This window comes from Podarcis gaigeae (assembly GCF_964106915.1).
Source record: "Podarcis gaigeae genome assembly, chromosome: Z".
NCBI classification, from domain to species: domain Eukaryota; kingdom Metazoa; phylum Chordata; class Lepidosauria; order Squamata; family Lacertidae; genus Podarcis; species Podarcis gaigeae.
In genome coordinates, this window is record NC_139691.1 from 9,054,101 (window position 1) to 9,079,326 (window position 25,226).

The 25,226-nt window shown below is 44.8% G+C and overlaps 1 protein-coding gene across 1 annotated transcript in view; it reads right to left on the reverse strand.

Annotated features, from left to right (window-relative positions):
• Positions 1 to 25,226, reverse strand: part of NIBAN2 (niban apoptosis regulator 2) — a 103,182-nt gene that overhangs the window by 21,333 nt on the left and 56,623 nt on the right. The window contains exons 3-5 of the mRNA XM_083721732.1: positions 20,375 to 20,503; positions 19,186 to 19,291; positions 14,358 to 14,525 (exon numbers count right to left, since the gene is read on the reverse strand). Of these exons, the coding sequence (XP_083577858.1) occupies positions 14,358 to 14,525; positions 19,186 to 19,291; positions 20,375 to 20,503 (403 nt within the window). The remainder of the gene's footprint in view (positions 1 to 14,357; positions 14,526 to 19,185; positions 19,292 to 20,374; positions 20,504 to 25,226) is intronic.

Consider the following 25,226-nt stretch of genomic DNA (forward strand, 5'->3'; position numbering starts at 1 on the left):
GCATACACACTTCTTCAGATACCTGAAGAAGGTATCTGAAGGTATCTGAAGAAGTGTGCATGCACACGAAAGCTCATACCAAGAACTGACTTAGTTGGTCTTTAAGGTGCTATTGGAAGGATTTTTTTTTTTTTGTTCTGAACAACTATGGTTAAGGTTGTTGTTACTGCTCAGCAGGGCTGGCAGTGTATGCTCCTGAAGCTCACAACATGAAGCAGGCCTGATTTTAGAGCAGATGTTGTTAGGCTCCAGCTCACATCAGCCCCAGACCCAGATTTTGAAGTCCAAAACCTCTGGAGCACAGCAAGTTAGCAGAGGGCTCCAATAAGCACCATCCCACATGTCTGTTGAGGGGGCACAGTCCATGTGGGTCTATCCCCATGTGATGCTGGGGTGCAGAACATTTCCTACTAGGCAACTTTCTGAGTGGCGAGACCAGAGACATTACGAACGCAGATTTTACCTTTGGGCTGCAGGCTATGCACACCCCTCTGTCCAGGCATGCAAGAGGCATGATCAGAGTTCAAGGACACATTCCAGCCAGGCAAAAACTCATTAGGAAGGTGCAAAACAGACCTGGTGAAGGGAGAGGGGAGTGTGGGGCAATTTCTGAGGGCTAGATGGAAAGGCCAGGATAAGAACAGGTGTGTGTGTGGTAGGTTTTCATAAAGAGGAATAAATAAATAAAAGCACAGAAAGCCAACCTTGCAATCTCTCTTGCACACATGACCTTGTCCCATGGGTCAGTTGCACAACATGCAGCCTAACGACGACTCCTTCATTTAAGGAGGTGGCGCTGAGCCATCTGAGCCCAGCAATAAATTAAAACGTGACTGCAAAGGACATAAACTTAAAATAACAAAACAGCACACGTACTGGGAGTGAACTCTCAAAACGTTGCAGCTTGAAAGAAAGCAGGGAGGAAAGGGAAGGAGGGGAAAGGACAGGGTGGTTTATTGTAAGCACCGTGGAAGGATCTGCCCAGTTCAGGGTGGGAAAAGGAATTTCAGAGGGAAGTCCTCCCCAAGGGGGTGGGGAGGGGTGATGGATGGCTTTCTAGCCTGGCATTCTAATGCTCTCCCACCCGCACAACGCATTCCACGTAGCCCAGGCAGCGGGAAACCTGCCAAGAGAGAAAAGGAGAGGACAGGATGGGCGGGGATCACCGCATCGAAAATGCCACCCTCTGCCAGCAAAGCCTCACCCTGCGCAGGGCAGGGCTGCAAGCCCACAGAGCGGTGCAGGAGGAGGAGGGAAAAGAGGGTGGTGGCGATGCTTGACCCTGCCAGAACCTGCCAAAGCATGCCAAGGGCCCACTATGGACAGAAAGTTTGCACAACTTTGCAGTAGGAAGCAGTAAAAGGGCGGGGTGGGGGAGCATAGCTAACAGCGGTTTAGGCTCTAGCAGGTGCTGGGAAGAGCTCACCTTAATTGGAGCTTGGGGAAGGCATTAATTTGTCCCCAGGTGAGAAAAAAGGCCCACAGCTCCTGCAGATTCTCAGAATCAATCAATCAATATTTGCGTGCCCATTCAAAGAAAGGTGGGTGTGAGGCTTGCCTCAGAGAAAAGCTATCCAACAGATCTGCAGTTCCATTTTTTAAAAAAATGATATTCAAGTGCAAGCGCACACAAACACCATATAAATAATACTAATTTATTGCACAAGTATCCCTCCTCTCCCCCTCCTTCAAGGTTGGCACTAAACATGAGTGAAGGGTAAACTGTGCCCTAGGGCTCATAGGAATTGTATTCCAAACCATCTGGAGGGCACCAGACCGGCAAAAGGCTGCGCATGTGATTTGATCCAGAGGTCGGTCAGACTACAACTCCTGTCAGCCCCAGCCAATTCAGCCATGGTCATGGATGAAGGGAGTTGTAGTACAACAACATCGGGAAGATGTAGGAATATTTGTGTTGGGAATCCCTCAAACAGAAAATCTCCAGACAATGGACATCAGTGGAAATGGCTTTGATGGACGTGGGCAGGCAGGGCTGGCCCACCCATGAAGAACAGTGAGGCAACCACCTCAGGCGACAGGATCCACAGGGGCAGCAGATCCTGATGTCGATCTTTCTTTCCCCCTTGTTCCTGATGCAGATCTTCCATCCCCCCCTTTTCCCCTGCCGGGGAGTGGGACACTATTTAGAGATCTACCTCAGGTGCCAAAATGTATTGGGCCAGCCCTGTGGGAAGGCTGTTATTCCATTCAGTAATTTAAATGCCCAACCAGTGAAATCTCTGCACTGGCTTGTCTTTACACCAGCCTGTGCTAACCTACACTTCAGAGGTTTTGGACTGCAACTCCCATAATCCCTGGGCACAGGCCATTTTGGCCGGGGCTGATGGGAGCTGGAGCCTAACAACATCTGCTCTAGAATCATGCCTTCTTCATTCTGTGACCATCAGGAGCACACACTGCCGGCCCTACTAACAAATAGCACCAACAACCTTGGTCATAGTAGTTCCGGCAATGGTGACTTCAAGGTTGGATTGTTGCAATGCACTCTATGTGGGGCTTCCCTTGAGCTTGACCTGAAGGGTGCAGTTGGTACAGAATGCTGCAACATGAATGCTGACAGGAGTGAGGCCTTGTCTGCACATAACACATCTGCTCAGAGAGCTGCAGTGGTTGCCTATCTGCTGTTGGACTAAGTTCAAGGTGCTACTATTACTAATGCCTTTAACACCTTGGGATTGGTTTACTTGCAGGATCGCCTTACCACTTTGTTGCTTCAATCTGCAGAACTAGCACTGTCATAGGTGCTGCATTAATACTTATTCCACACTCCAAATAAATCAATCTTACAGCACCTACACTCCCTGCCTATTAATATTAAGCCTTTGCTATATTCTTTTTGGCGCTTGCTAAAAATATCTTTGTTTAGGCAAGGCTTTCCAGACATGCAGAAGTTGCTTGTATTTCATCTCTTTTCAGCTACTGTTGATTTTAGTGATCTCTTGCATCTTTTAAAATATCTTACTTTTACTAGTCTTTTTTTAAATTGAGGACGTTTTGTTTTTATATTTTTTGTAAACCACTAAGAGGTTTTCTTACAATCCAGCAACATACAGTCACAGGAAAAAGGAAGTGCACCCTCTTTGAATACTGTGGTTTTACATATGAAGACATAATAACAATAATCTATTCATTAGCAGGTATTAAAATCAGGTAAATACAACCTCAGATGAACAACACAGGACATATTACACTGTTTCATTATTTATTTAACAGAAATAAAACCGAAATGGGAAAGCCATGTGTGAAAAACTAAGTACACCTTATCATTTAATAGCTTGTAGAACCACCTTTAGCAGCAATAAGATGAAGTAATTGTTTTCTGTAGGACTTTATCCATCTCTCACATTGTTGTGGAGGAATTTTGGCCCATTCTTCTTTACAACGTTGCTTCGGCTCATTGAGGTTTTCTGGCATTTATTTATGCATAGCTTTCTTAAGGTCCCAAACAGCATTTCAACTGTCTGGATTTTGACTGGGCCATTGCAACACTTTGATTCTGTTCTTTTCTCCTTTTTTCTCACTACAGAACCATCTACTGTAGATTAGAAAAAGAGTTGATTCAATCAAAAGAGAAAGCTCTCTCTAAAATTGCTGGAATAAATATCAACAACCTCAGATATGCAGATGACACAACACTGATGGCAGAAAGTGAGGAGGAATTAAAGAACCTTTTAATGAGGGTGAAAGAGGACAGCGCAAAATATGGTCTGAAGCTCAACATTAAAAAAACGAAGATCATGGCCACTGGGCCCATCACCTCCTGGCAAATAGAAGGGGAAGAAATGGAGGCAGTGAGAGATTTTACTTTCTTGGGCTCCATGATCACTGCAGATGGTGACAGCAGCCACGAAATTAAAAGACACCTGCTTCTGGGGAGAAAAGCAATGACAAACCTAGATAGCATCTTAAAAAGCAGAGACATCACCTTGCCAGCAAAGGTCCGTATAGTAAAAGCCATTGTTTTCCCAGTAGTAATGTATGGAAGTGAGAGCTGGACCATAAAGACAGCTGATCGCCGAAGAATTTTTTTTTTTATAATATTTTTTATTGAGTTTGTGAAATACAGAAAAAAGAATAAAGAACATATTATAAGAGTAAAGTAGAAAGGTTACAAATTTTCTTGTTCTTTTTTCCAAGTCTACTGGACTTCCCCACATCCTCCCAACCCTGCATTCTCTGTGATACATAACATCAGCAATTTGTTAACTTGTTTCAATACTTGTTGTATCTTTCATTTTATCATGTTACCCAATTTCAAATGTGTTATAACCCAAATCATGTACATTTTCATTTAAACACAATAAAGTTGTTTCATTATTCTATCTCTGACTTCTTGTGCCTTAATTTCCATTTCTTTAATTTAACATTACTGAAGCTAGAATTTCCTAAAAGGTGCATTTTTTAACATTCATACAGCTTATAATGTTTTTTCAGATAGTCCTTAAATTTTTTCCAGTCCTCCTCGATTGTTTCTTCTCCCAAGTCTCGGATTCTGCCAGTCATTTCGGCCAGTTCCATGTAGTCCATCAACTGCGTGTGCCATTCCTCCAGTGTGGGTAAATCTTGTGTCTTCCAATGCTTTGCAATCAGGATCCTTGCTGCTGTAGTAGCGTACATAAAAAAAGTTCTGTCCTTCTTAAGCACTATGCCCAGGAGGAAGGCCTCTGGTTTCTTAGGTAAGGTAAATCTAAGTACCTTTTTTAGTTCATTATGAATCATCTCCCAAAAGGCCTTCACTTTCGGGCAGGTCCACCAGAGGTGAAAGAATGTCCCTTCCGCCTCTTTACATTTCCAACATTTATTATCAGACAGGTGATATATCTTAGCAAGCTTGACTGGGGTCATGTACCACCGGTATATCATTTTCATAATGTTTTCCTTCAAGGCACTACATGCCGTAAATTTCATTCCGGTGTTCCATAACCTTTCCCAGTCTTCAAACATAATGTTATGCCCCAAATCCTGCGCCCACTTTATCATGGCGGATTTGACTGTCTCATCCTGAGTATTCCATTTAAGCAGCAGGTTATACATTCTCGAAAGTAGTTTACTTTTTGGTTTTAACAGTTCTGTCTCTAGTTTCGATTTTTCCACCTGGAATCCAACCTTCTTGTCTACTTTAAAAACCTCTTGAATTTGTGCATAATGCAACCAATCTCGCACCTTGTTTTTTAATTTTTCCAAGCTCTGAAACCTCCAATTGTCTCCAATCTTTTCAATTATTTCCCCATATTTAGGCCAATTGGCCTCCATGTTAAGTCTCTTACGTGCCTTGGCCTCCACCGGTGAGAGCCACCTCGGAGTCTTACTCTCCAATAAGTCTTTATATTTTGCCCAGACCATTAAAATTGCTCTCCTAACAATGTGGTTTTTAAACAATTTGTGCACTTTAACCTTGTCATACCACAAATATGCATGCCACCCAAAAGCATTGTCAAACCCTTCCAGATCTAGGACATCAGTGTTTTCCAGTAAGATCCAATCTTTCAGCCAGCAGAAGGCTGCGGATTCATAATATAACCTCAAGTCTGGCAGGGCAAATCCCCCTCTTTCTTTCGCATCAGTTAATATTTTAAACTTTATTCGGGGCTTTTTGCCCTGCCAAACAAACTTAGAAATATCCTTCTGCCACTTTCCAAAACATTCCACCTTGTCCACGATCTGTAGGGCCTGAAACAAAAATAACATTTTTGGCAATACATTCATCTTTATAGCTGCTATTCGGCCCAACAAGGAAAGTTTCAATCTTGACCACGTTTCCAAATCTCTTTTGATTTCTGACCAACATTTCTCGTAGTTGTCCTTAAACAAATTCAAATTTTTGGAGGTCAGATACACCCCTAGGTATTTTACTTTTTTAACCACATTTAATTCTGTTTCTTTCAGGAACTCATCTGTTTCTGTAGTTGTCAAATTTTTTGCTACGACCTTAGTTTTTTGCTTGTTCAGCTTAAATTCCGCCACCCGACCAAAGTCAGAAATTAATTCTAACACTCTTTTAGTACTAGAGACTGGCTCCTGTAATGTTAATACCAGGTCATCTGCAAATGCTTTCAATTTATATTGTTTCACTCCGACCTCAATTCCCTGTACCAACCGGTCCTTTCTAATCATGTTCAATAGCACCTCCAGAACTGAAATAAACAATAGGGGGGATAGAGGGCACCCCTGCCGTGTCCCTTTTTCAATTTTAAACTCCTCTGTCACCACATTGTTTACTATCAATTTGGCTTTTTGTTCTGAATATATTGCTTCTATTCCATTTTCAAACCCCCGCCCCACTCCCATCCCTTCCAAATTTTTCTTCATAAACATCCAAGAAATGTTATCAAAGGCTTTCTCCGCATCAATAAAGATTAACACCGCTCTAGTGTTGAGATTTGTTTGTAAAAGTTCCAAAATGTCGATGATGTTTCTTGTGTTGTCAAACAAATGCCTACCAGGGAGAAAGCCTGCCTGGTCCTTATGGATCACTTCATTAAGCACTTTTTTAAACCTACTTGCCAAAATGTCTGCAAAAATTTTGTAATCCACATTTAGGAGTGAGATGGGGCGGTAGTTCTTAAGCTGGGTCTTTTCAGTTTCTAGTTTGGGTATCAATGTGATGAAGGCTTCTTTCCACGTTTCCGGTGCCTTCCTCCCCTCCATAATCTGGTTACAAACCTCCAACAAAGGTTGTATCAAGTAGTCCTTCAGAACCTTATAATATTTGGAGGTAAGTCCATCAGGGCCTGGAGATTTGCCTAATTGAAGGTTCTGAATGGCACTTTCAATTTCTTGCTGTGTGATATTACTATTCAGGATTGTTCTCATTTCCTGAGGTATTTTCTGTAATCCGTTGGTTTTAAGAAATTGGTCCACCTCCGAATCTTTCTGTGGCCCTTGTGAATAAAGTTCTTTGAAATATCTCTGGAAGCACTTTCTAATTTCCTCGGGTTTCTGAACCATTCTCCCTTCAATCTCTAGATTTGTAACAGTATTAAGTTTTTGTCTCTTTTTCAACTGCCATGCTAGCAGTTTCCCACACTTATTTGCTGATTCAAAAGATCTTTGTTTCATTTGTTTAATTTTCCATTCCACCTCTTGATTTATCAATTTCAAATATTGTGCTTGGAAAAATTTCACTTCTCTCAGCACTTCCTTCGACTTAGGCCTGGATCTTAGTTTTTTCTCTCCATCTCTTATTTTTTCCAATATCTTCTCCTTCTTTTCATTCCAGAGTTTTTTCTTGATCGTATTTTGTTGTATTAGAAACCCTCTCATGACTGCTTTACTTGCGTCCCAGATTGTTCTTTTTTCCACAGTGGTATTTAAATTTATCTCAAAATAGTCCTTTAAAGTTTTTTGGGCCTTCTTAACAATCTTCTCGTCCCTTAGTAAGGTGTCATTCATTTTCCATCTAAAGGATCCGATTGTATTTAGTCTCAGTTCCATTTTCAAAGCGTTATGGTCGGAGCAGGTTTTTGGGCAGATTTCCACCTTTCTAGTCTTGGGTGCCAGTCCTCTAGTTATCCATATTTGGTCGATTCGTGTCCATGTCAGATGAGCTTCAGAAAAGAAAGTTCCTTCTTTTCCTAGGGGGTTCTTAACCCTCCATATGTCAATTAAGTCCACATTGTCAGTCATTTCAAAAAAAGTTTTAGGTAGTCTACCATCTTTCGTTATGTTAGCGCTTTGCGACTTATCCATATTTACAGACACAACCCCATTCATATCACCCATCATAATAATGTTGTTGTAGTCTAAGTAGTCCAGCATAATCTCATGCAGCTTCCTGAAAAATTCCGATTTTCCTTCATTTGGAGCATATATTCCTAATATCAAAAATTTTTCTCCTTGTGTCTGAATTTCAATCGCCAAAATTCTGCCATGTTCTTCTTTAAATAAAAGTTTCGGTGACAGGCTCTCCTTTGCATATATCACCACTCCTCTTTTCTTAACTTTATCCGAAGAAATAAATTCTTGGCCTAGTCTTTTATTAATTAGCACTTTTCTGTGGAGCCTTGTCACATGCGTTTCTTGCAGGCAAATAATGTCCAATTGTTCTTTTTTCAAAATATGAAATACTTTTCTTCTTTTTTCCGGAGAATTTCCGCTATTTATATTCCAACTGAGAAGCTGCAACGACATCCTGGTCTAATTGGTGGGTCCTACAGTGGGGTGTCTAGGTTTCCCTCCGATCCCGGAGGTGGTAATGCTGGTCCAGATCCAGACGGTGTAGGTTTTGGAGATGGTCCCGGTGGTGGTGGTGGCCAAGAAGCTGCGGCTCCTTTCTGGAGGTCCTCCTCGTGGTCATGTAAGAACTTCTGTTGGTCCTCAGGTGTTTTAATTCTTACTTTCCTTCCTTTGTAAGTAAATGATAGTCCTTGCGGAAACTCCCACCTATAAGGGATTGTGTTGTATCTCAGCAGTTTGGTCAAATCTGTGTAAGTGGTCCTAAGATCCAAAAGATGTTTGGGTATGTCTCTGTAAATTTCAGCCTTTTTACCTTCTATCTCCAAAGATTTTTTAAAATGTAGGCCTAGTATCTTGTCTCTCTCCTCTCTTGATCTCAGAATAACCAAACAGTCTCTGGACTTATCCTTCTTTATCGATTTTCCCAGTCTAAAAGCCGTCACAATTTTAAAATCCTTGTCTTCCTCAATCCCCCAGAATTTGGAGAACAAAAGTGTTAAAAATCCCTGTAAATTTCCTTCCTCCAGTTCTGGGATGGCCCTTAACCTGAGATTATTTTCCTTACTTTTCAATTCAACCAATGACAGGTAGGCTTGTTGTTCCCCTACCTGTCTTTTCAGAGGCCTTACTTCCCCCTTGATCTCATCAACCTTTTTGTTCGCCTGTTCTGCTTTTTGACTGGCTTCCACAGCTAATTTATAGTTTTCAGCCGTGGCTCCTTGCAATTTCTCAATTGCCTGAGTGTGCTGGGAAACCTGCTCAGATAATTTACTAATAGAGGATGTAGCTTGGTCAATTTTTGATGATTGATTGTCCACTTTTTGATTTAAAATTGCCAGTTGTTCCAAAATTTGTTTCAGGACTATTTCAGATCCTCCAGTTGCCATATCTTCTGCAGCAGGCTCTTCAGCTTCCACCTCCTGTGCTGTCAGCACAGTTGGGACAGATGATCTTCGTTGATGAGATAGGGTTGTTTGAACAAGTTGCACTGGTTTCTTTTCTTTTTCTTTAGCTTTAGCTGCTCTTGTTCTCCCTGAGCCACTCATTCCACACCTGCCTCTGTTCAAGGTCAAATTTTCTTTTGTTCCATAAGTCAGACAAGTCCAGAGTGTAAACAATTTAACCACAGAAAATCACAATAAAGTACAGTTCCCAGACCTCTATGTCTCCACAATCCTCTAGGGGGGGTTATTTCAAAGTTTCAAGAAAGGAGAGAACTCTTTTCCGCCATTGAAGTTCTTATGTTCCCTATATTAAATCTTAGTAGTTCCAGAGCACAAAAGGAAGGTTCCCCGGGCTTTCTATTTCTTGAAAAAAGGCCACAAGGTGTCAAGAAAGGTCCCAGCAACAGTGTTTAAACGTTAATGTCTCAGTCTATGTATCAGTTTAAACTCCAATAACAGTATCAGCAGTTTGACAGTTCTCTTTTGCACACTGACAGTCCGACAGCTAGGTTGTCCCTTTTAACTCCGCATAGTTCAAAATTAGGAAGAAAGTTCCAAGAATAAAGTCCACAAATTTTACAAAGATTTCCTGCTTGTCTTTTCACTACAAAGTCTATCAAATACACCCTCGTTTTGCTTTTGCAATCCCTTTTAAACGCTTCAGCGCTCTTCTGAACCGTTGCTTTGATCTAGTTAGCAAGATCGGGAGACGGACTTCCTGTTACTCGCCTCCCGTTTTCAGCCAAATTCCAAAATTTTAGTCCGATATTTAGTTCCCCTTACTCACGGGTATGTTGCAGCCAATTTCGATGTTTTCAAGAAGAAAGGTCGGCGCTCATCAGCAGCAGCAGCGCGGCTTTGCATCCACGAAAAGAGCGATGAACTCACAGCGCCGCTCCCCCTTTCACGTTCCGGAGCCCCTTACGGGGTTCCTTCTTTGTTTCTGGGGGGGCTTTTGGCGCCCGCCGAGTCCCACGGCCACAGGCTCGCTCTGCCTGTGGTTTTTCTTGATGGGTCTCCGCTTTGCCGCAGTGGACGACCCTTTTTCGCGGAGCCCCTCTTCACAGAGTAAAGAGGACCGCCATTGCCGTTTTGCGCCACCTCCAGAAGTCCTGATCGCCGAAGAATTGATGCTTTTGAATTATGGTGCTGGAGGAGACTCTTGAGAGTCCCATGGACTGCAAGAAGATCAAACCTCTCCATTCTGAAGGAAATCAGCCCTGAGTGCTCCCTGGAAGGACAGGTCCTGAAGCTGAGGCTCCAATACTTTGGCCACATCATGAGAAGAGAAGACTCCCTGGAAAAGACCCTGATGTTGGGAAAGGTGGAGGGCACAAGGAGAAGGGGACGACAGAGGACGAGATGGTTGGACAGTGTTCTCGAAGCTACCAGCATGAGTTTGACCAAACTGAGGGAGGCAGTAGAAGACAGGAGTGCCTGGCGTGCTCTGGTCCATGGGGTCACGAAGAGTCGGAGACGACTAAACGACTAAACAACAACAACAACAACAAAATGTATAAACTTCTGTTGTAGATTTGCTGGTGTGCTTGGGATCCTTATCCTGTTGCATGACCCGATTTCAGCCAAGCTTCAGCTGTTGGGCGGATGGCCACACATTTGACTGCAGGATACTTTGGTATACTGAGGAGTTCATGGTAGACTCAATGGTTGCAAGGTTCCCAGGACCTGTGGCTGCAAAACAAGCCCAAATAATCACCCCTCCACTGTGCTTGAAGGTTGGTATGAGGTGCTTGTGCTGATATGCTGTGTTTGGTTTTTGCTAAACATGGCGCTGTGCAATATAGCCAAACATCTCCACTTTGGTCTCTTCTGTCCAAAGGACGTTGTTCCAGAAGTCTTGTGGTTTGTCCAGATGCAACTTTGCAAACCAAAGCCATGCTGCCATATTATTTTTAGAGAGACGAGGCTTTCTCCTGGAAACAAACCATACTTGTTCTGTCTTTTTCTAATTGCACTGTCATGAACTTTAACATTTAACATGCCAACTGAGGCCTGTAGAGCCTGAGATGTAACTCTTGGGTTTTTGGCAATTTCTCTGAGCATTGCAGGTCTGACCTTGAGGTGAATTTGCTATGATGTCTTTAACATTTTCCAATTTTGAATAATCTTTCTCATTGTAGAATGATGGACTTAAAACTGGTTGAAGATGCCCTTAGAACTCTTCCCAGTTTCACTGGCAGCAGCAGCTGCTTCTCTAAGAGCATTGTATCATCTTTGCTTTTATAGAAGTGGGCACACTTGCTGATGATCAATTAAGCAAGAGCATTTTATTAGCAGTCCTAATCTGCTACTTAGCCTCTTCATTTGTATGGAAGCAGTAAGTGTGTACTTAGTTTTTCACACATGATTTCTCCATCTTGGCTTCATTTCTGTTTAATAAATCATGACACGGTGTAATATGTCATGTGTTGTTGTTCATCTGAGGTTGTGTTTTCCTGATTTTAAGACCTGCTAGGGAACAGATGATTGCTATCATGTCCTGATATGTAAAACCACAGAATTCAAAGAAGGTGCACTTTCTTTTTCCCATGACTGTATATATGTCATTAAATAAAATAAATAAATGAAACTGCAACACTGCTACTATTAACAAATTCATCACCCCAGGTAAACAGATAATTCTGAGGATGGATTATAAGAGAGGTGTTCCCACTTAGTAAGTCTGGGCACTGCTCTGCCCTCTTCCAAAGCATCTCTTTGGCTCAAGCTGTGGAGCTCAACAAACTGCAACTTGAGACCCAGCTGTGGAAAAGACAAATCATGTTGCTCCACCAGGTGCTCACTCCCTGTGCCTGCTCAGAATCCTATACTCACATCATCCAAAACAGTTCCCATCAAAAAATGTAAGTTCATCAGACAAACTTTGTCACGGTTGGCAGAGGGTGACTCAAAGCTGATGAGAAGCAGAGACTGAATTTTACATGGCCTCTTTGTAGCCATGCCAGAAGCTTGCAGCAAGGGCCATAGCTCAATGGTAGAGCATCTGCTTTGAATGCAGAAGGTCCCAGGTTCAAGCCCCAGAAGCACCAGATCTCACAAAACTCAAGACGCTCGCCATTCTACAATGCACCCAAACTTTTTGTTTCCTGGGAAACTCTGTTAGAAAACCACTGTTTTAACCTCTGCAGCAGTTACCTGCAGGCGTTTGGATATTTTCCTACACTGTTTTTCTTTGAAAGTTGTTGTTGTATTATTATTATTATTATTATTATTATTATTATTACTACTACCCCTGTTTATACAAATTTTGAATTGTATTTGGGGGGAAAGGAAGAAAACTGGGCAGGGAGACTTATGTGAGAAAGGGGAGGAAGAAATGAGACAGGTTTATTTAAAATATAAACATGTTGTGAATACAGTGGTACCTCTAGTTATGTACTTAATGCGTTCTGGAGGTCCGTTCTTAACCTGAAACTGTTCTTAACCTGAAGCACCACTTTAGCTAATGGGGCCTCCTGCTGCTGCCACGCCACCGGAGCACAATTTCTGTTCTCATCCTGAAGCAAAGTTCTTAACCCGAGGTAATATTTCTGGGTTAGCGGAGTCTGTAGCCTGAAGCGTATGTAACCTGAAGTGAAGTATATATATTCACACAGCACATAGTTCCACTATGGAATCTGCTCCTGCCTGAGGTAGTAATGGCCACCATCTTGAATGCCTTTAAAAGAGAATTAGACAAATTTGTGGAGGATAAGGCTATCCATAACTCCTGGCCATGATGGCTATGCTCTGCCTCCTATGTTGGAGAAGCCTTTCCTTTGCTGGGGATCCTGAGTGAGGAGAGCATTGTTCCACACAGATCCTGCTTTCAGGCTTCCGACTGGGGCATCTGGGAGAAGAGGATGCTGGACTAGATGGGCCATTGGCCTCAATCCATAAGGCATTCACACACACACATGCTTTTCCACAATGTTCTTCCATACTTATTCCTTCTTGCCTCTGCTAGAATAAAACAGTTGATACCGCAAGAAAGAAGATTTTGACTGAATATGTCAAGAACAACTTCCTAGAGGTAAAAACGCTGTTTAGCAGTTAAACCTCTGAAGGTGGAGCACTCTCCTTTCCTAGAGGAGGTTAAATATAAGATAGGTAAAGGGACCCCTGACCATTAGGTCCCGTCGTGACCAACTCTGGGGTTGCGGTGCTCATCACGCTTTATTGGCCGAGGGAGCCGGCGTACAGCTCCCTGGTCATGTGGCCAGCATGACTCAGCCGTTTCTGGCAAACCAGAGCAGCGCACGGAAACTCTGTTTACCTTCCCGCCGGAGCAGTACCTATTTATCTACTTGCACTTTAACGTGCTTTCAAACTGCTATGTTGGCTGGAGCAGGGACAGGGCAACGGGAGCTCACCCCATCGCGGGGAATGGAACCACCGACCTTCTGATTGGCAAGTCCTAGGCTCTGTGGTTTAACCTACAGCGCCACCCGCATCCCTAAGTAGGAGATACATGCCCATTAATTAGTCAGTCATGCTGCAGTTGACGAAGTCCTACTATGTTCAGAGTGAGGGAAAAGGATATCTGCACTGGTGCCAATCTGTTACCAGGCCAAGTTCAAGGTGTTCCTATTGGTATTCAAAGCACTTAATGGCTTGAGACAAGTTTACTTGCCCCATATGAGCCCACTTGACTGCTTCAGTCCATGGAACTATTACAGGTGCCACATTAATACTTGTGGGCCCTTACACTTCGGAACTCCCTGCCTATTGACATTAGGCAGACACCTTCACTGTACTCTGTTGGAGAATACTTAAAACATTTCTTCTTCTTCAGGGAAGCCAATCCAGACACAGAAATGTTAATGTGCTTGAATCTCTTTTACTGTTAATTTTAATTATTGTGAATGGTGTTTTGTTTTTATTATTTATTATTAAATCTGTATTTATATTTCTTGTAAACTGCTTAGAGATTTTACTACAGTCAAATGTCATACAAATGTTGTTAACCAAACAAATAATCCGCAGGGAACCTGCATAAAGAGATTCAGCAAGCACCTTCTGTTTTAACCTTTAAACGCTTGCTGGAATCTTTTCTATTCCCATATTTCATTAGTTCTGGAAGCAGCATTTATATCATATGCAGGCTCAAACATACAATGTCAAGTGAAACCATGGGGGAAATGGAATAGGCTATTGTGTGAATGCAGCCTCTGCTATCCACCGTGAGGCTAAAGCGGCAGTCTCTGACTGACTTACCATTGTTGCAGTGGCGCACACAGTCTTGGAAAACGGCTCGCCACTTCTCATGCTCCTTCCCGGTCATCACACAGAAGTAGTAGTGCCGGGCGTAAGGGTGCCATAGGATGAGAGGGAACTCTGTGGGGCATTTGAAGACAGAGGTGTTGCCCGATTTGGGTGCAGAACCTGGGGTACAAAAAAACATGAAGAGACAGGTGTGACAGTGGCAGAGCTAGGAAGAAACCACTTTCAAAGCTTGGCACACATCATGTGATTTATTCCTGACTGGAAAAACACACACAGTCAGAGAGGCCAGCAGACAAGGGCATTTGCGCTTATGTGGGATTCACACAGGCATCTGGCTAGTCGGTTGAGAGAACAGGATGCTGGACTTGATAGGAAGATCTCTGTCGCTACTCTGCATCATTCCCCATGCTGAATCTTGCCTCCTTCCCAAATGGGTAATTCAGTCACTGCCTAAACACAAGGAATATCTGGCCTCAAAGAAGACCGCCCATTGAACTTTTGAACACTGCCACTCTCTGCCAGGAAGCCAGGGCACAGCAGAAACTCACACAGGGAAGTGGAGTCACCAGAGGCTGAGGAAGCCCATTGTTCTCTCCAGTCATGCCTGATACACAGACTGTGCAAATTCCCTCCTCATGCAGAGAGGTAGCAACTAGCAAGAACTACCTTAACTTTCAGGAGAGCTTACCCATCACATGCCCATGTGTTGCCTCTGTGGAGCAGCACTGCTTAGATTGGAGATTCATCCAGATCACACAGAGAATTGCCCCCCCCCCCAGTGCTGGCAACATATACTTTGCTCTTCCCCAAACTGGTGCCCCCCAGATGTTGTTGGACCCAGCGACGGCCATTGGTCCCAGCCAGAATGGCCAGTGATGATGGGAGTTGTATTCCAGCAACATCTGGGAGGGCCACAAGTTTCGCCATCCTCCTCCTTCCAAGGTCAGAACTGCAACACCAATCACTTTTGGACCCTTGAAAGTGCTATATCATTACTGGGAAATTTCAAACCTGGGGGCCAAACGTGGCTCTCCATGCCTTTTTAGCTGGCTCTTGGAACCCTCCCCAAGCCACACCCCTCTCCACAGGCCACACCCACACAGGCCCTGTTTCTCACTCCAAGTATTTTTGCCTAGCTGCAATGTGCTCTTGAATTCTGATGCCTCTTCTCTGCCTGTGCGGAGGGTAGAGAGGGGAGTGTGTAGAAACCAACAAAGGAAAAATGAAGTTTGTTGCTACACCCACCACTGGCATGTGGCCCTCAGAAGCTTGTCCAGAAGGGAATGTGGCATTCGGGTAGAAAAAGCTTCCTTGCCCCTGCTCTATGCAAAAGTACGGTAGTAATTATTGCCACAACAAAAGAAACAACAAAAGAAAATCCATTTAAAAGAATTGGCATATTTTAATCCACCCTACCCATTCAAGGAGTAGGTCAGAAGCCATGCTTGGATTCAGTATCTTGAACAGGAGTCTTAGCAAGAGGCAGCAGACTAAATAACTAGATAAATGTTTCTACTGCAAGGCGCAGATTTGTCTTTATTTGTCTGCCACATGCTGCTGAGGCCAGGCAAACGTGCAGCCCACCTGCCACTTCTGGATTTGATTGCAGATGGCAAGTTCCCTGGAGGCCAGGCAAAGGAAATGGGAACATCTGGGAGGCAGGGATTGGGGGAAGGACTATAGCTAATGTGCTGGATCAGTGCATGGCATGGTCACAAGGATGGACTGGAGCTGGAGCTTAATAGAGACGACTTGGGGAGCAGGCTTCTCATCTTGTGGGTGCTCCTGGACCTACTGCTGCCACTTGAAACACAGATGGCCACGCTGACACAGAGTGCCTTGTGTCAGACTAGTGGCCCGGCTACAACCCTATTTGGATGTAAATAACTTGGCTGCTATGATTTATGTTCTAGAAACCTCAGGACTGGACTACTGCCATGCTCTTTACATAGGGCTGCCTCTGAAAACAGTACAGAAGCATCAAATTAGTGCAGCAGCCCAGCTGCTGACAGGCTCAAAGCAAACAGAACATATAGCACAATCTAGGTTAACAGCTACACAGTCCAATTCATAGTGCTTGGTTGTCTTTTTTTTTTTTAAAAAATGCATAAATAGCATTTTAGTGGCTTTCCAAAATGCAGGAATAGATTTTTTTTTTAAAGTTAGATATATTTATTTTTAAGTTAGAGGCTTACATAGATTGAGAAGGCACAAAGTGCTGGTATTGACCTATAAACCTTTATAGATCAGGATCCCAGTATATTCTAGAATACCTCTCAAAATACCTCTAGAATACCTCATCTGCACAATGAGCGAATAATGAGTTGAAATGAATAAATTATTAATAATAATATAAACTGAATCTTCAGTGTCTCCCAGTAGGGCTGGGAGAGAATCCCTGTCTGAATTCTGGAGTGCTGCAGCCAGCCATTGTACATAATAACACTGAGCAAGACCTTCAGGCATGTCCCCAGGTCACGCCCCTCTCCTCAGGCCACACCCCTCACCAGCCCTGCTTCATACCCTCCTGGAGTGTTTTTTGCCTGGCTGGAATGTGTCCTTCAACCCTGATGATGCCTCTTGCTTGCCTGGATGGAGGTTAGCGAGGAGTGTGCTGAGTGTTTGCAGAAATTAGCCTAACTATACAAATGCAACATTTACTGTGCATTGTTGCTCCTCTCACTTCTGGTTCTGACCCACAGCACTAGGGGCACGTGCCCCACAGAAGGTTGCCCAGGAGAACATGCAGCTCTCGGGATGAAAACGGGATGCCCAATGTTTTACTCAGGTCTAAATAAAAATCCACAGATCAACAAAACCCTGCAACCATCATGAATCTCCTGTGATGTTTGCACCAATCCTTGATTTCCCTCTGCACACTTTCACCTCTTCGGCTGGCAGTCCAACTGAATAACTTCAGCTGTTCCCTGAAGAAATGACCTCATCATCCCAAGCGGGAACCTGCCAGGCCCTGGGCAGCCGGCCTTTCTCCAAACAAATGTCTTTTCTGGCTTCTTGAAGGTCCTGCTTGGAAACGGACACCCCTCCTTGCACCCCACCCACCAACCACACTCCCTGACTGCTGTGGTTTTACAAGCCAGCCACACACAGCTTGTGTCAAAGCCTGGCAATTCCCACAAGGGCCAGGCAGCAGATTTGCTTTCCCTTCTGAGCTGAGGCACTAGCACACCTCACCCCTCTACCCTCAAAACAAGGAGAGGGCAGACGGAAGGCTGGAGACATTATGGATGGCAATACAGTACAATGCAATACAGTTATCGTGTCCAATGTAACGTTAATGACATTTCAGTCATGATCAAGAGGCTGCATGCTGGGCATCTCTGGTCTACATATTAAAATAAGAATTTAAGAAGAGCATTGCTGGATCAGGCCAGTGGTCCATCTAGTCCAGCATCCTGTTCTCACAGTGGCCAACCAGAGACCCGTGGGAAACCTGAATGAAACAGCAGCTCTCCCCACTTGTGACTCCCAGGACTGGTATGCAGAGGCACCCTGCCTACAGCAGCAGAGGGAAAACGCATCCGCTGTGCCTAATAGCCACTAATAGCTTTGTTCTCCATTAACAGATTAGCTGATGCTCCCCGGGTACTTCCTATATCCAAATGAGGTATATTATGTAGCCACATCATATTTTACATCAAATAGGCCAGACTGTGCCACTTCACAGTCTCATTTCAAAACAGAGGCAGATGATTATTGGGTGATTATTAGAAACAGTAAGCAACTTGCTCCCAATAATCAAAAGGGCCTTAGTAATCGTAATTAAAACAAGAAGCTGGCCAGCCATTAGAGCTTTGGAATTTGCCTGCAGCTTGAAGGATCAACATTCTCATCCAGAACTGAGGCCCAGTTTAGGATGGGGAACCCATATGCCAGGAGTGGGGAACTATTCAGCCCAAGGGCCACATTTCCTTCTGAGCAACCTCCTGGGGGCCAGTAGTAGGCAGAACCAGAGGCAAAAGTGGGTGGAGCGAAGAATGTAGATTTTAGCTTTGTGCAGTAGGGCAATGTCAACAAACACTCCCCTCCTGTTAGGATATAGTTCCATTCCACCTTAAAAGGGTACAGGCATGACTTTTGTGTATCACATGCCTGTTTACTCCCAGCACTGTCTGCTGGGAACTTCCGTTGTATGTTGCTTTTGCTATACTGCTGTTTTGCCGGAGACGAAGGGATGCAGACATGTTTTCCTTTGTTCTTGAACTATGCTGAATAAATGCTGTAAATAATGCTTACATCTGCCTCTGTCCACCTCATCTGCTGTGTGATGATTTACACACTCTGCTGACAGAGCATGCACAGGTCTCTAAACGTATCTGAGGCTCGTGTCGCTGACTGACTGATGCTGTTCCACGGGAGACCGGTGATCGTCCGGAGCCAGGTGGGGGCCTGTCTGATGCCCCCTGTCTCCCCGGCATCCTCCATCCAGGCAAGCAAGAGGCATCATGAGAGTTTCAGAACATATTCCAGCCAGGCAAAAACTCTCAAGTGCACAGGGCCAGTGAAAGGTGTGGCTTGCGGGGGAGTTCCAAGGGTCAGGAATATTGGCCTGGCGGGCCACTGTCACTGCCTGGGCCACACCTCAATGGCATAACATCCACCTTCTGTGCAGCTGACCCCAGGTCTCCGGGCAGTGCTGGGAAGGTTATGTGTCAAAAACCTGGAGAGCCACTGCCAGTCAGTGCAGACAGTACTGATCTAGATGGGCATGCTCATCACCCCTGCTATGCTCCTCTGAGCCCTAAGATAATGGAGCCATCTGTCACCAAGAAGGTGAAGGATGGGCAGTAGGACTCACCTGGCAAATTGCTATTGACCAGGTCCAGGTATTGCTCCAAGGAGGTGAGGATCTTGTAGCCAGCACTGTTGATGAGAATCCGGGGCTGGAGACCTCTCTCATAGGCCTGCACAAGGAGGAGAACAAGCACATACCAGGAATGTCCCAAAGGCAAATCAGATCTGCTGGGCCACTCAAGGTTCTGGACCTTTGCTCCAGCAAAATCCAGGCCCTGCTAATCCTTCAATAAAGTCATGTTTACACCCTGTCTTTCTGCAATTAACAGAACTTAGCAGATCAGTCAATGATCCATCTCAGACTATATAAGACCCCTCACTTACCTGCCAGTACTTTCTCAACACTTGGGGAATGCAATATTACTAAAATTCAGTTTTAATGGAAGACTCCAAACAGGAAGAAAAGTCCCCAAAATTGCCATCAAAACTAGATGAACGCAGTCAGAACTGGTCTGTAATGTTGTGGGCTATACTCAAAACGCAGTCTGCATGCATGGATATTGCTCCCCACCCCCTGATGCTGCCTTGATCACCCTATACTGGATTTGATGTTTATGGTCTGTAGACCAAGTAAAGTGAAAATGACTGAACTCAATATGGCACAGTATTGTCTACGCTAACTGGCAGAAGCTCCCTAAGATTTCAGATCCCAGCCCTACCCGGAGATGCCAGGGATTGAACCTGGAACTTCTTGCATGCAAGGCAGATGCTCTACTGCTGAATCACAGCTCTTCTCCAATATAATGTCTGGGGTCTGGTGTTAGCTGGCTTATAATGGCACAAGACCAGCTCAGTACTGTAAACATTGAATACCAATGGCTCTCTAGGTTTTCAGGCAGGGGTTCTCTCCTAGCCCTCCCTGGTGACTGAACCAGGGACCATCTGTGTGCAAATCAGGTGCTCTACAACTGAGCTATGTGCCTTCACTAAAGAGCAGTCAGCCAGGTCAAGTGAGAGTGTGCACAAATTGTACTGCTGGAGAAGTTTGCTTTGCAGCTCAGAGAGCTGCTACTCCTGTGTAGGAGGGCCTCCTTGAGCAGCCATCCCCAGAGATCACCTCAAAACACAAGAGATCTCGAGAAGGTGCTCAAGACCCTACCTATAAAGCTGCCAGTGGGACAGGCGCCTCTGCCCAAATACCACCCACCAGCAAGCACAATGCATGCTTTGTTAACACAGGTGAGGGGCCTCACCAGTTTGTTCTCATACAGCACCAGCCCATAATTATGGGGCACGACACAAAAACGGTTCCTCCACTTCTTGTTTTCTTCCATGTACTGGAACAGATTTCCCGAGAAGATGGTACGTGGCTCCAGTGGAATCTATAGAGAGGCGGGAGTGGGGGGGCGGGGAGAGAGAGAGAGAGAAAGAAGGTGCAGCAATAAGACTTCAGGACACATTTCTGCAAAACACTCACCCCCCTGACTTGCATGCCAGCTGACAACAGTACTGTAACAAATTCAGTCTTTAACAACCCTCCTAGTTGCCTAACTCCTCCTCCTCCTCTTCTTCTTCTTCCTCCTCCTCCTCCTTGCCGATCACTCATAGCCGAGTAAGATTGCCTTCCATAAACACGGTTTTAACAATGAGTCTGTAAGTGGCGGCTAATTCTGGACTCACATGTCCTTCCACAGTGGGGACACTGGTTCCCAGGTGGGAGCTGGTCACGGTGTGGATTTGCCAAGCATGCCTTCCTCTTAGACATTTCTCCCTTGCATCCTGAGTTCCAGTGTCTTCAAAGACCATGACACCTTTGGTAAAGGCTGTTCTCCAACTGGAGCGCTGGCAGGCCAGTGTTTCCCAGTTGTCGATATTTATACTACATTTTTTTTAGATTTGCCTTGAGACAGTCTTTAAACCTCTTTTGTTGACCACCAGCATTACGCTTTCCATTTTTTAAGTTCGGAATAGAGTAGTTGCTTTGGAAGACGATCAGGCATCTGCACAACATGACCAGTCCAACAAAGTTGCTGTTGAAGAATAATTGCTTCAACAGTGGTGATCTTTGGTTCATCCAGTACACTGATATTAGTTCGCCTGTCTTCCAAAGTGATGTGCAAGATTTTTCGGAGACACCGTTGATGGAATCTTTTGAGAAGTTGGAGATGGCGTTTGTAAGTGGTCCATGTTTCACAAGCATACAGTAAGGTTGGTAGTACAATAGCTTTGTAAACAAGCATTTTGGTTTCCCTGCCTAACTATGGTATCAGGAACTCCTTGAAGGAGGGAGAATACCCTGGTGGAGGAGAAGTGATCTATTCATTCCTTCTTTGCCAGAGCACATTTCCATGCTAGATGCAGCAGAAGATTTTTCCCTTTAAACCCTCCGCAAAACTTTAAAATATCGAAATCAAGGTAGGTAGAATATAGAAGAACACCTACCCATAATGCTAGAAAACACAACTGCCCAACAAAATTGGGACAGAGATGGCAAAACACTCCTTCATGCTATATTTAATTCCCTTGTAGAAATCACTTTCCCAAGATTTTTGCTGCTGCTTTAGATGACTTTGAGAGAGTGGATGACAGGAGGGCAGGTCTGTCAGTGGCTATTAAGCTAAATGATAAAACAGAACCCCCATGTTCAGAAGACGTAGACCTCCCAAATGCCAGTTTACTGGAGAACACCACTGGGGAGATTTGTTGCATCATATCCTGCAAATGGTATTCTGGATACATTTGGTTGGAAAGTAGGAAAGGCCTACCTTAGAGGGATGTTGCAAAGATGCACAAAAGCTGCTTCCAACACTTGAAACAGGCTGAGTAATCATTATGTTAGGATACAGTGGTACCTCAGGTTAAGTACTTAATTCATTCCGGAGGTCCGTTCTTAACCTGAAACTGTTCTTAACCTGAAGCACCACTTTAGCTAATGGGGCCTCCTGCTGCCACCACGCTGCCAGAGCACGATTTCTGTTCTCATCCTGAAGCAAAGTTCTTAACCTGAAGCACTATTTCTGGGTTAGTGGAGTCTGTTACCTGAAGCGTATGTAACCTGAAGCATATGTTTACCCGAGGTACCACTGTACTATCAAAATATCCAGGTGTAGTAAGTTTCACAGGTTGCCATATGGGAAGAGGTGTCATTGGCCTTAACAAAGCCATTTCCATTCATTTCCTCAGATGATCCTGTAGTTTTGCTTTCTTTTAACATCAGAAATTAATAGTAATTCTCTTTTTCATTGAGGCAGGCTTTAGCAATCCTGAAGAATCTCACATCCCAACCTCCCCATGAGTCAGGAGCAGTCACTTCCTGTGCTGGCTTTGTTGACGAAGCAGCATAAACAGGAACAAACCCACTCATCTATCTCTTTTACACACACACAGACACACACACACACACACACACACACACACACACAGCCATCTGTCAGAGAATTTGAGCATAAATACTAAGAGACAATTAAAAAAAATTTTTTTTTTTGCAAGGTCAAGGGTGAACAGATATGGTTGCAATCCTACGCATACTTTCCTAGGAATAAACCTTACTGAATACAGTTGGATTTCAACTCTTGATTAAACATGCAAAGGGTCCAGCTGCACTTCATCATTAAATTATTTGAATTTGATCCCTGAGGAAAGGAAGTAAACTTCCCTCTCTGCCGATAATCACAGATAGTCTGCATGCTATAAGGCCACTGTGGCTAGGATTGTTTGCATGCGTTTGCAAGGAGAAGCATACCACAACGTGAGCAACCACAGCACTTCAATGCAGTGGCAGCCGGCTGGTGACCGTGGTGGAGCAGAAGGCAGTGACCAACTGTGGGTGGAGCCAGAGGCAACGGCATAGAACGAGCAGCTCCCTGATTGGCTGCAACTGAGAAGGCAGGCAGCTAGGGATTGGATGGGGGCAGACAGAGGTTGATGAGGCACTGCCCCATGTGCCCTAGTGGACCAGGCTCCAATGCTACGGTGAGAATGAGTCAAGGTTATGACAGGCACATGGACACACACACAAACTACCCAGTAATAAGCAGGGCACAGCCAACATCCTCCCTCCCTTGCCAAGGTCAGCCTTAACCACAGGCGAGCAACACCCAGGGGTGGTTATTAAAGCCCAAATGTTTATTTATTTCAGGTATCCTGCAATAAACAGGAGGCCACAGCAGACACAGCAAGGACACCAGTTTCTGAAAGGCACACACCCCTGGCTGCTTATGCACTTCAGAATTAAAGAGGGATCTGTTGCGCTCTAGCAACAGGACGGCGGTCATTAGCAGCTGTCCCTTACAGCTCAGGACTAGAAAGCAGGTTTGATGGAGGCAGCTAGCCAGACACAAACAGTGGAGACATGCTCCGCTTTGCACAAGGACAGGGGATTCTGACCCCTCATTTGCTATTTTGAACCTCAGCCAGTCAGATCAAGAAACACTTCCCCGCTTTCACATATGAGAGGAAGCATTTATTTGCACAGCACATATTAAAACAATGGCATCCTCTCCCAGAAGATGTAATGACAGCCATGAATTTGGATGGTCATCCTGTTAAATTTGGCCTTCGAGGGATGAGGGATTATGATTTGGCCACAACTAGTTCTCCCACCCTCGTTCTGGAGAAAAATGTGCCAGCATTTCTGTCGCGATCTCATGCATGACTTGAAAGCAAAACTACAGGCCACATATGTAGAAAAACATTTACCCACACAATGAGCAACAAGCATGGGGCAGTGTGGTGTAGTGGGTAGAGTGCTGGACTAGGACCTGGGAGACCAGGCGGGCGCAGGGCACAGAGGGTTCATGTGGCCATGCTGTGTAGCCTGCCTGCCCACCCACATAAGGGGAAGCCTGGCCGCCTGACGCTGGTGAGGGGGCCGGGAGTCTAGCGGCAAGGTAAGGCCAGGCTCCGGTGCCCAGAGACCTCCAGTGCAGGGGCGCCTGTCCTGTGCCCCCTCTAAACCATGTGCCCAGAGCTATGGCCCCTCTGGCCCTCCTCAATCTACTCCCCTGTTTCAAAGCAGTGTACACACCATTGTAAAAAACTAGCGTGTTTATTGCAGCCAAATAAGGTCAAATAGCAGCAGCAAGTTCTTTAAAAAAGCATCAAATAAACCTGCATGTAAATTAAAAGACAGAACATAAAAGAGAAAGTAAAATGCCCTCGCAAACCATCCAAGTTAAAAGAAGCTTGAGCAAATAATAATTTTAAGAAGTCTTAATCTTGTGCCTTAGGCTGTGTACATGCCATACATTTAAAGGACATTTAACATGTGTGCACACAGACACACACAGAATCCTTGGAACTGCACTCTGTTAAGGGTGCCGGGAACTGTAACCGTGAGGAGAAACTACATTTCCCAGGATTTTTTATTTTTTTTAGGAGGGGGGAAAACTTAACATGTATGCTGCATATATAGGGATTCCCCCCACTTATGGGTGGGTTACATTCCAGGCCCCCGCATGCATAAGTGAAATTGCATAAAGCGGAGAGGGCCCTCTAAAAAGCCTCTGGATGTCTATTTTCCCCTGCTCTCAAGCAATCTCTCCTGCTCATTCTTTGTGCAGTCCAGACGATCTGCTGATGCAGCTCTGGGGCCAGCAGGAAGCTGGAGGACGTGTGGGAAAGTGGCTGCTGCGCTACCCCACACAATAGCTGTTAGGCGGTGAGGCTGAGCAGCATAAACCAAGTCCTACTGTGCCTTTAGTCTGTTTGGAGCTTCCTCTGCCCTCACTGATATCCTCTTAGGGCTCCTGGGAGGGTCTTCTCATGAGCCACAAAGAAGCTTCAGCTCTCTCACATTTCTGAGTATGATTCAGTTCATTTATTTGTTTCCTGGCACCACGCAAATATTTGGTTGCACGCAAGTAGAATGTGCATAAGTGGGGTGGGGGGGATGCCTGTAATCAGCAAAGGTGCCAGGAGGCGTTCTGGGGCTAGGACGGGGCTACCACCAAGAAGGCTCTGGTAATGCCCACACCATACATTTAAGCCACACAGCAACAATTCCCGGCACCCTTCCCAAACTATAATTCCCAGGATTCTTGGTGGGGAGCCATGTGCCTTAAAAGTATGGCGTGGATCTGAGCTTTGGCATTTCCTAGTCCAATA